Source organism: Tiliqua scincoides, chromosome 2 (genome assembly GCF_035046505.1).
Source record: "Tiliqua scincoides isolate rTilSci1 chromosome 2, rTilSci1.hap2, whole genome shotgun sequence".
Taxonomy (NCBI): Eukaryota; Metazoa; Chordata; class Lepidosauria; order Squamata; family Scincidae; genus Tiliqua; species Tiliqua scincoides.
Window position 1 is genome coordinate 177443709 of NC_089822.1, and position 12163 is coordinate 177455871.

Genomic DNA, 12163 nt, shown 5'->3' on the forward strand with positions numbered 1-12163 from the left:
TGTCTTTTTTTTCTTTTAAGGTCTTCCAGATCGCAACTCCTTCTCCCTGTTCTGCACAAGTTAATTGACACCTGGTTCCATTCCTTTGTACATGGAGCAAAGGAAAAAGAGCTGAAGTTGGGAAAACTAGGGGAGACATCATTGGACACTCCTCCGAGTCTGCAATTCCATGAGAGTCTTGTCCATGAGAGACACTTGTGTTTCCTTCAAGAGGCATTTCCCAATAGAGCCACCCCCCCCAATTATGACAACCAATGTAGCCATTTGTACTACTGGCTCTGTCTAGTGAAATTGGCCAGTCAGTGTTGAACCTCAAGGGTGGGCAACAGAGGAATGTCTCAGAATCTATTCACAATAGCTGCCTGCATTTTAGACAATGGATGCATAATGAGATGCGTCTTCTTCCATGATGCTCCCATCCAACCCATAGAAAATTGGCTGTGCGAACTGCATGTTGGTGCGACATTTACTATCTTCAGCCATGTACGTGAGCCAGGAACCAATCGGGCTGATGTCCCAGCACATGGGAACTGCAGAGATCAGATGGGTTGCATGCGTGCACAACAGATGGGTGCACAACTGATTCTTGAAAGAAACACCATCTGGATAAGACAAACTCATGGTGTTCCCATACACCATGTGCAAACGTTATAATTTAACCAAAGCAGAAAAGGCTGATGTTTTTCATATCTGAGACTTTTTGTCTGTTCTCAATCCCATTTACTCAGAAGTAAGTAACACTTATTTCAATGGGATAGAGTCCCAAATAAATATACAAAGGATTTCTGTCTTTGTTACCTTTGGCAAATGCACAAATTCAAATTTGCACCATGTAAATTCATGAAGATTAGCAAAGAATATCAATTTCAGTCTCTCTCTCTCTCTCATGCGTGTGCACACTTTTTCATCTAATAAATAGAATTTTTTTTCATCTTCCACAGCTCTATGAAAAAATAGGATTTACCATAGTGTTTTTTTAAATAGTGCAATGCAAATTTGTGCGAGCAACTCTATAAGAAGGGAGTCCCATACATGTAAGGCAGGTAGAAGTAACCTATAGCTCAAGGTAGGGCTCCCACACATCCTCCATCTCTCACCATGAGCACCCCAAATTGTGCCAAGTGCACACACATCCATGGCCGTAGACTTTCTCTCTCACACCTACAGGGACCTTGGATGGAAGGGAGAGGGACTGAGTGTGTCACTGACTGGGGCCCTGAAAAATTACAAAGGCCTCATTACAACTCTTCACCTTTGCAGCTGCTCTGCAACAAAGATGAAAAGCTGCTCTGTGGAGTGGGAGGCTTGGGGTCCAGTTTTGTCTTCACTAACCTATTTCTATGCCTTTGGGGCTGCACTGTGTGTGAATGGTTCTAGATCAGCATTTCTCAACCAGTGGTACATATACCACTGGTGGTACTTGAGGTGGTGTCTGGTAGTACATATGGGGCCCCCAGACATCTGCCGCCTGGCAGTGAGACCAGTGACATGACAAACAGTGGTAGGAGTCGTGACTTGGCGGGCATAATGATGCCCAGTGCATGCTTTTCACATGCTCAAAAAAGCCCTCCTGTCCACCCTGAGCCTCTTACCTGTGTTTATCGGGCTGCACCTGGTCTCCCCATGTGGAAGTATCTGGTAACAACGTCATAACCAGTTACTTCCAGTGGTACTTCCAATAGGTGGACCATGCAAAGTGGTATGGTGGGGGACAAATGTTAAGAATTGCCATATTAGGATATTTGCATCCTGGATGATGTTGACCCGGGCAAATGTGTCTGTCACTGGCGTCCCTGGACATTCGCATCTTTTTTGTTTTGCTTCCTGGTTATTGGTGCCCCACTATAACTTAGCAACAAACCTCATGTCCCAAGCCTCATAACCCAGCCCTAACCCTACCTTTACATTTAAAATTTTTTAAAAGTACATCTAATATACATGAATGTCCAGGATGCAAAAAAACAGGCACAAATGTCCAGGGACGCAAATGACCGGGATGCATGTGGCTGGGACACAGTTGTCCAGGGCACAACGGTCCTTCCACTGGGTGGATGGTGTATACTGGATTGGTTAATGTTACTGGATCATTCAGCTAGCACTGTATGTTGATTGATGTGGTCTGTGCACAGCTAACATGTTAACTACAGTGGACATACCTGTTGGTGTTGGTACATTGCTGTTTGTTTCTACAGTTATTGTTATATGTTACCTCTGCAGTAGGGTGAGGGTATAATTCTGCCTCTGTTATGTGGATGTAAGTCCTGGCATAGAGGCCAGGTGGCACAGCAGGCCCATCATGCTGTTAAGTTGATATAGGTGTTATGTGGGTGGTGAAATTGTTTTAAGTGTGACCCGCTGCATTTACTTCTGCTACAGGAGACTGAAGCAATCACCGACCCAATATTATGACCATCCATTCATTATATGATGACATAAGAGCATAAAGATCCATTGCTACTTCCTGACAAGAGATGTTTTTTGTTCCCCTCTTGTGGTATCTGTTAAGGGGATACTTAAAGTAGCAAGTACCAGAAAGGCATGATTCATGATCTAGAAGTCTAGTGGGTGAAGAAAGACAGGTAGCTTTCTCTGCACATATTGCTATAATGTAATTTCAATTTGCTCTGTAATAGGTTTGCTGGTGTCAACCTAGGCTAGAGTAGGTTGATAAATAATGCACAACCAATAACACCCCCCCTCTCCCAATCTTTGAAAGAAAATAATGTCATTCCATTACTTGAAGCAGGTTGTAATGCTGGCTGATAAGCGATACTTAGTAATCAGAATGAAAATAATTTGGAAATTCCCACTCTATGGCTTGAGATAGTCAAAGTGGAATAGTATAACTGCTTTGTGAAAGAAGACTAAGGCTGCAATTTTATATATACTTACTTGGAAGTACAGAGGCAGCCCAATCCTATGCTTCCAGGTGAGTGCACCAAAGTGGCTACCGCTGTATCCAGCCAGTGCTGGGAAGTTGCCAGGAGTCTCCTCAGAAGAAGGGAACTTTGAAGCCCTTCCTCTGACAAAAGCCGGAAAGCCAGTCCTGGCAATGGGTCTCCTCACATCTGCACCGGCTACTTTGCTGCGCGGACTTGTGAGCCTCTGTGTTGGGCCTTCTAAGTCCATGCAGGAGTTCAGGATCCAGTAGATCAAGGCTCTGCCGGGCTGACCCCACTCCTGCCCCAGTTCCTCCCCACACTTATTCTGCCCTCCCCCACCCCCAGAGGCCACACTGCTGCCCAGCAGCTGCACTTACCCTTGGCTGTGGCATATCTTCCTCCTCCTCCTGCCAGCGCTGGGCCCAGCCCTAGTGGTCCCTACTCCAAGGGTGCTATAAACGTGCTTTACGGCTTGTTTATGGCACTCAGCGCTGGCGCTAGGGCTCAGCACCAGCACTAGGTAAGTATAGAATTGGGCCTCAAGTTTCATTGAATTCAATGGGACTTACTTCTGAGCAGGAATGCATAGGATAGCGCTGTCAGTAAGTCTCTCCAACAAGAATGGCAATGCATACAGTGCCCTTCATCTTGCCTAGTGGGGAATTATAGTTTTGAGCTTTGTGGCTATGATCCTGCAGATTCATTCCAAAGAGAAGAAAAATATGAGGCACACACAAGTCTTCTGTTCAAACAGCATATTAGGTAAGAAATTTTTTTCTTGTTTTTCTTTTCTTTTTTAAGAAAGCAAACCAAGCCTACAAATTCCCACAGAGATAAAGACATGGCATGTACATTTCTTCATTTGGAAGGCTACCTTACTGATTGGATCTGAGATCAGAGGCAACACTAATGACCAGGAGAGGCAGGAAACATCCAGTATAAAACAATACAAAGGAAAGATGAATATGATGTTTGACCTCCTTTTCTTACAAGCCACCAACTTCTGTTTCCATCTGGAATCTCAGAGCTTGGTTCCTCTGGTATTAAGTGCTGTTTCATTAGGACAAAGTATAATGAAACACAAAACAAACTTTCAAGGTTTGGATACAAGGCCTCCTAAAATACATCCAACTAGGCAGTGTCAACTCTTCAACTTAAAATAAAAGTCAATGTTTATTTAAAAGACACCATGAAGAGAGAGCTATATCTGTCTCCTTTGGTAATGGGCTTGAAACACTAAGAGCCCAATCCTGTTCTCTCTCCCTGCTGATGCAGTCGCATCAAAATGGGTACCACTGCATCCTGCAGGGACAACAAACATTCCTTTAACTGGGGGAGAGTCTCCACAGTGCAGGGGGTTCTGCTTGGACCTGCACTAGCTAAAAAACCGATGCAGGTCTGCATAGACCAGTGCTGCAGGATTGGATTCAGGAAGGGAGTTAGGATTTGCTGCCACAGAACCCACCCCCTATCTAGATCCCTGCCCCCATTCTGCCCTCCCATTTCCCCTGTCACCTTACCTTTGACGGCAGGTGGTTCCAGATCCACTGGCACAGGTGGGAATGCTTTGGCCTTCCTGGCAGCATCCCGGTAGCATACTACTGAGTACACTGCCAGAGTGCCTTTTACAACTGGCACTGACTGCTTTATAGCAGTCAGCACCAGCAGAAGAGTTGCATCGACATCATCCAGCTGCTTTAGGATTGAGCCCTAAGACTGGCTATTTTTAGCACGTACAATCAAGGTTGCATTGACCTTGGATTTGTAAGATTAAGGTCTCCCATGGGCCTAGTGTCTCTGGACCTTCTACTATTTAGCTGATGGGAGGCTGAAGCTGGAAGAATGGAACCGGACTCTTTTTAACTGGGCACATTCATGGCTGGTCCTAAGACATAACTAGGGCTGTGTACATTTCATGAGCCTATATGAAATCATGCAGAATTTGGTACCAAGTGCTAAATTGAGCATATCAAGTGTCACATTACTTATATTTAATAAAATAAAACTCCTGGTTGAATTTCCAAAACCAGAGTGGGGTTCAGTACATTTTACAGATCAGAAGGTAGATCTCTAATTGTCAGTGCATAGCACAGGGACTTGAAGCACAATGAAAATACACAAACAAATACTGTCTATGGTCATGATGGGCAGGTTTAGCAAAGGATTGACCTCCCATGTTCAAAGGCAGTCTAACTCATTACCAGGTAGTGGGGAAAACCCACAGGGGTGGCCATCGCCTTCATGCCCAGGTAGTTAGCTTCAAAAGTTGCTGATGGAAGCAGGTTGTTGGGCTAGATGAACTTTGCTCTGATCCAGCAGAACTCTTCCCTTTTTCTTATATGCCAACATGTTTAAATTTACATAATACATACAGGTCACAGAATACAGTCTTTCTTGGTGCAGAAGCAGCATAGTGTGCACACAGCCCTGGGCAGGGGTAAGGCAGAGTAACAGGAATTCAGTAGCAAAGAAACATAAGGCACCTGGCTGGCCAATGATGGAAACAAGAGGCTGGACGAGGTGAGCCCTCAGACTGATCCAGCAGGGCTCCTCCTATGTTCTTAAGTAAAGTTTTGGGTGTAAGAGGACAAGAGATGGAAAGGAAGTTAGTGCCTTGCAAAGCACGTGTCCCAAGACCATTTGCCTTCTTGCCTGTCCTGGGCTGGGCGTGGGTTTAAGAGACTCATGGGTGAGATACTGTAATGCCCAAGACCTCCTGACATTCACTTAAGAAAAAGACAGTTCAGTATAAAAACTGGATGCCACCTCTGCCCTCCCTCAAAAATGTTCCCCAAATAACAGTTTCATTTAAAAATGGAATAAAAGAAACCAAGAGCATAAAAATATCTGTGAGACTTCAGTTCACTCTACAGGCTTCCAAAGTGAGCAGCAGTGGCTCCTACTGTACAACAAAAAGAGTTATACAGAATTTCAATATAGAGATCTTTCTATATATATATATATATAGATATATAATATTACATATATATTTATCTATATATTTATAATGCAGTGCTTTTAAAATAGCCGTGCTTGCTTCTTCAGCTCATTCCTCTTCCACAAGGCCAGGCGATCAAACTCAGCAATGGTCATGCCAAACACCTGGTAAAATTCCTCTGGTGACAGGTGGCGCTGGAGAGAGAACAGAGAGGTGTACAGTTGCACAGGTATGCCTAATACACAAGCGAGACCAGATATGCATACATCTGAAATGACTGAGATTCTGCATGACGGTGGACCCAGTCCTGTCCAACTCTCCAGCGCTGATGCAGCCATGCCAATGGGGTGTGCACTGCATTCTGCTGTGGAGGGGGCAGTCACGGAAGACCCCTCAAGGTAAAGGAAAGTTTGTTCTCTTACTTCAGGGCTGGATTGCAGCTGCATCAGTGCAGGCAAGTTGGATAGGACTGGGCCTTTTGAGTCTTTGAGAGTGCATCTTACTTACACAGTCCTATCCTCATGCTCTACTATTGAGACTTCAGTTTTCTAAGCATAGCAAAAAAATGTTGCAGGAGCAAACATGCAGAAGCCTGCATGTGTGTGAGTGGGGAGAGAGGGGGACTTGTGAGGGTTACAAATGACAATTTATCATACATGGCAACTATGAAATATCTTATTATGATATCCAGTTGCTTGGGCACTGTTACAATTTGTATAATACCAATATTGGGAACTTAGCGATATTTATAGTTACATGAGAGCTGGTGCAGCATAATGTCTAGGAGACTGAGCTGCCAATCAGCATGACCCTGGTTCAGTTCTTGTCTTTGTCATGAACTCACTGGGTAGCCTTAGAAAAACCACTATGTTAAGCTCCAGCTGCAGCATGAGGGGATACTGATACTTACCTTACAGAGTTGTGTCAAGGATTACAGAAGGATTATACAGTACATGCAAAACATCTGCACGCTCAGAAAGCTCTATACCAGGGGTGTCAAACATAAGGCCTACAGGCCGGATGCACCCCCCCAGGCTCCACTGCTCAGTGATCACGCAGCACTGGGCGGTAGAGAGGTAGGTGGGAGTGGGTTCTGGGGTGGGGGGGAGGCAGAGGGAGGGTGGGGATGAGGCGTGCCAGGGGAGAGAGTGGGGCAGGAGGGATCAATGGAGTGAAGCCTGAGCCTCAGTGTTGGGCTGTCCACCAGATACAGCGGCTCTAAATTCTATGCTGACCCTCGGGTCATCGTCGACTCTAGTAACCCCATTGCAGGGCTACTCGCTTTAACTGGAGGAAGAAGACAAAAGTCCCCTTCTCCCGAGGAGGTGGCGGTGGCTGTGTGGGACGCACTGGATGCCGTGACAGCCATTTTTTGTGCCACTGCAGCCCCGTGTGCCAGGCATTTCAGGATTGAGTTGACCATCTGCTGCCCTCCTTAGCCAATGGCTGGAGTAATCCTCTCACCCCATCCCACAGGAACGACCTGGTATAAAACTGGAGTGAGTGTAGCAGAGTGGCTAAGAGACTGAAGAGTAAACAGGGATGTTGTGGTTCAAATTTTGCCTCTTCTGTGAATTCCTCAGGGGAGCTTGGGGGAGCTACCTTCTCTCAGCCCCAGTTCCACTGTCATTATAGTGAGACTACGAATGCCAGGCGACTATGCGTGGCTGTTGAGATAATTGACATGAAGTGATTTGAACATTCTAAAAGGCTACATCACTGCTAAGTATGATTTTCAGTCACAAAATGTTTGCACATGGATCAACATCACTTTAACTGTCTTTTGGGGCTGTTCTGTGGGAAGATGGACACAAGGGGTAGAAAGGTAACTGACAGTCCGGGGCACCTCATCGATCAGATCAGATCAGATCCAGGTACCTGCAGGGAAATTCGACTCACCTCTAGCCGAGTCCTGTCCACATCTTTGGGCAAGCGATTTCTCCCCCTTGTCGTCACCAGAAGCAGCTCATAGGGGTATATCTACAGGGGGTGGGAGAAAAAAAGATTCTTGGGTCAGAAGTCTTTGACCCTGGAGCAAGAAAAGAGGAAACTGGTGGGTACAAGATTCCAATAGAACCACCAGGCATCAAAACAAAAGAGCCTTGGTGCTTTACCTGAATATGGGACACCCAATGAGCATGTTCAGTGTGGTCTCTGTGGCCAGTTACAGTTTCTGTTTGCATGGCAAAACTGCAATGCAAGCTGATGTAGTGTGTGGAGCTCTCCACTACTGTGGCTCGAGATGCTGAAGAGTAGCAAGCCTCTCTGCTCCAGTTGCCCAGCAGTGACACCACTGTTGGGTGCTGGAAAATGAAGGCAGAGACAGGGGAGCCCTGCCAGCCTTCATAGAGGAAGGGGGTGGAGCTGGGACATGCAGGCAAATGTGGGGGAGGTGGAAAGAGCCAGAGGGGGAGACTGAGAAGGGTGAGGGGAAAAAAAGGAGCGGGAAGGAATGTGACAGGAGACTAAGGGTAGGAGTGGGACAAGGAGAGAAAAGTTGGTGAGCAGGAGGGGGGATGAAGGGCATGAGCTGGGCAGGAAGAAGCAAGGTGACAGAGAGGGACAGCAGAAGGAGAATGGATAAGCCAGGTGCAAGACAAAAGGAAGGACACCAAAGGGAGATTTGAAAGCCTGAAAAAGGGGAAAGGTACCTCAGAAGAGGGGAGCAAGGGAGGACTCATGAGGAGAGGAGGCCCAGAAAGGAGGAAGGGGTTGGACCAAGCGGGAAAGGGATCAGGCAACTGCTCCGTGGATATGACTTGTCCCTGGGCTAAGACTACAAGGCTGTGATGCACCCTTGTCACCAAAGTCCTGATGTACTCCCAGACCTATTTGGCTCCAGTGCCTAGCACTAAGGCCAACTAGGAACAGCAAGGTAGGTACCACCAACCCCAGGCCCAATTTACACCAGCTGCGGTAGAGGAGCACCATTTGAAAAGATATGCAAAGAAAGCCTAGGAAGACAACATGTACAAAAGGTAACAGAGGCATCCGAAGAAACATTCTGTGACTGTGAATACCTAAATAAACCCCTCTCAAGCAGTACCCTCTTGCAGTGAGTGCATTATTTCCCTGAGAGGAGAGTCCAGGGTATCCAAAACATGTCCTTCCCTAACCCCTTTGATTGAGTTGCCCTCGTGGGAAGACAGAATGAGGTGGGGAGGAACATGTTACATACACACAGCCAAAAGATGCTTGTCTGCTCCCTCTTCAAGGGATGCAGAAGTGGTTCTTTCCTATTTCCTGGAACACTTCATGAAATAAGAAATTATCTATAAACCCTTTCTCAGTGAACTTCTTCCATTATCCCTGAGTAAAGAATTAACCTGATCTATAGTCAGCACTCACTTGATACAAAGGGACATTTTGCAACATCTAGTACAGTGGTTCTCAAGCGTTTAGCACTGGGACCCACGTTTTAGCATGAGAATCTGTCAGGACCCACCAGAAGTGATGTCATGACCAGAAGTGACATAATCAAGCAGGAAAATTTTTAACAATCTTAGGCTGCAATCCTACCCACACTTACCCAGGAGTAAGTACCATTTACTATCATTGTTAAAAGCACATATATAGTAGCCTGTTAAAAGTACAGACCTGTGACATTTCCCCAAATGCAGTCATATACCATGGTAGCATCAAGTCTAATATATTAAAAATAAAATTTGGAATGGGAACCCACTTGAAATTGGCTCGCGACCCACCCAGTGCGTCCCAACCCACAGTTTGAGAAACACTGGTCTAGTAACATTACTCCAGGTGAAGCTGCACAGGAGGAATCAGGCCTTTGGCTTCCACCAATCTGTGATTATAACAACATCTGTGTCAGAAATTGCTTGAAAGCCCAAGGACCCAGCAGCTGCATATAGCAAAGAGCGGGGAAATTCAAGAATATGAGAAGGAATTTTGATCATGGAATATGGGTAGCACACATTTTTCACTTCTAGAGATAGTTAATTTTCATTCAGAGTTGCCACTGGTACTGAGCAGGAGGCAGAAGACCCAGGTCTATGGCACAGCAGTTTCTCACAAAAGATGATGACAACAGTTATAGGCAGGACATGGTGGCAAATGGCTTTGCACATCCCTTTATCTCTCTCACTGTTTAGCTCTTTCTCAAATGTTTGCCTTCCCTGGATCCCTCTTCTCCTTCACTATGGAGGAAAGGTGGTATAAAATGTGAAAAATAAATAACGAAAACACCCACAAAATCCAACCTTTTACAACTGCCGTTTACATCCCCCAATGCATAAAATTTCGCAAAGATTCCTGCAATGTATAAATGATAAAATGTGGCTCCTGGCTGTAGAACTTCAGAAGTAAAGAACGAAGGGGCTCTTAGGCCTGTATTGAGGAAAAGGCTAGAGCTGAGGTATTCAATCTGTGCGTCCCACCTCCCTGGTGAGGCATGGCTAGCCTCCAGGGGCGTTGCCAGGCATCTCGGGGACAGAGTCTGCTCTGCTCTGTTGCATGTGCTGCCTGCTGACTTGCTGCTTTTCTGCAGCTGTGAATGAGGTGGGTGGGGCAGCGTGAGGCTGGGAGGGCATGTGAAACATGGCGGGGTGGGGGTGGGTGGGAGAGAAGGCTGGCTGGGCAGGCAGAGGTGCCGCATCTCATCATGGAGCTCTCTCCATGTGCAACCTCTCCCCAAGTACTACATTTCCCAGTGTGCCCCTCGCCCTGGGCATCCTGGGATTGGTCAAGGCTGCTTGGGAAGGGAGGAGCCAGCCTGCTCCTAGGGGAGGGTGTCCAAATGCCCCAGCCTGCATCCCTCCGTCTTGCCTGGGGGGAACAGGGGTGGCACCTGCATGCTGGGTGTGTGTGTGCGTGTGAGCAGCCCCCACCTACTTTGGGGTGAGTTGTAATCTTACTCTGTGTGGCTGCAATCCTTTCCACACTTTCCTGGGAGTAAGCCCCATTGACTCAAATGGGGCTTACTTCTGAGTAGACCTACATAGGCTTGGGGTCTGTGTCAGCTTAACCCAGGATCTTCACCTTTCTCTTTTTCCTCCCCCTTCAAAAAAGAAAAAAAGCCACTCTTGATGGCTTTGTCTTCAAAAATTGATTAAAAATAAAAAATCCCCATTCCTTTTCAGCCATCCCTTTCCCCTCCTGCCTCCTTTTTTTTTGGGGGGGGGGGTACTCTGTTGGCTGCTATTGTAAGAGAAAAGGCACAAGCCTAGCTAGGTCTACTCAGAATAAGTCCTATTGTGTTCAGTGGGACTTAAACCCAGGAAAGTGGGGTTAGGATTCCAGCCAAACAGTCTCTGGGTCTCAGTTTGCATCTGTTTGCAATTAGCAGATACACACAAAACAAAGTCTTCCCCTCCCCAGCAAATTCATCACTTCCCCCCTCCCTTTCCAAAACCCTCCAGGTGTGCTGCTAACAAACTCAGGGGACAATCCTAACCAGGTCTACTCAGAAGTAAGTCCCATTTTGTTCAATGGGGTTTACTCTCAGGTAAGTGTGGTTAGGATTGCAGCCTCAGAGTGCTGGCAGCCTTGTTTCTAGTGTATAATTATAACACCTTCATCCCCATTTTGGGGGTAACTGAGGTGAGGTGTTGTAATGGGGAGCCGTGGCCAATGGCTACAAGGATCAGGGGAGGCGCGAGCGGGAAAAGTTCGAGAACCACTGGGCTAGGGGCTCTGAAATGACTTGATCCAAATAAGAGTGCTTGAACCCCATATGGAGCAGAGGAGGGAAGATGAGACTTTCTTTTCTCCCATGGTTCAAATGGCTTCTGTGGGGGAGCAATCAGCATTTGAGTCCAGTTTAGATGGCAACTTTCTACTTTCCAAAGAAATTATCCAAGGTGCTAGAAGTCTATGGGGTTCCAGGGAAAAATTTACCTTGTATTCTGTAATGGATGAAAAGAGAGAGAGAGAGAGAGAGAGAGAGAGAGAGAGAGAGAGAGAGAGGTCACTCTTGAATTCTTTTTTTGAAATACTAAGATTTTTGCCACTTTTTGCAGGCTTAGGCTATTACGTAAACACAAAGTACCAACTGGATGCCATGGCATATGCAAAAATGGGCATTTAGAATGTCCTATGAGACCACAGTGCTCCTGAATGAAGCAGAATCATTTTTTAAAATGAGGGGCATCTGGCAATCCTGTGTACCACATATACAGACATCCCACATACAGGTCCAACCTTCTTATACATGGATTTTTTATACACAGATATGACTCAACACAAATGGCCACTGCAAATGAGAAAGAATGTGCTGATCCCTGAAGAAGGGGGGGAAAAATTCATCCCTTTAAAACCACAGTTTGAAAAACAGCTTTTCTTACTGTTGTAGAGAGACAGTCATGCAAGCGATCATTCCAGGTTTCAG

General features: G+C 46.2%; 1 protein-coding gene across 3 annotated transcripts in view; it reads right to left on the reverse strand.

Moving 5' to 3' along the window:
* Positions 1–3622: 3622 nt before the first annotated feature.
* ABLIM3 (actin binding LIM protein family member 3) overlaps positions 3623–12163 on the reverse strand; it is a 170843-nt gene continuing 162302 nt past the window's right edge. For 2 of the 3 annotated variants that reach the window (XM_066613414.1, XM_066613415.1), the window contains one exon: positions 11328–11681. In XM_066613414.1, the coding sequence (XP_066469511.1) occupies positions 11554–11681 (128 nt within the window). In that variant the 3' untranslated portion in view covers positions 11328–11553. Of the gene's footprint in view, positions 6015–7719; positions 7801–11327; positions 11682–12163 lie in introns of those variants that run through there. The other variant, XM_066613416.1, reaches the window with a different exon arrangement.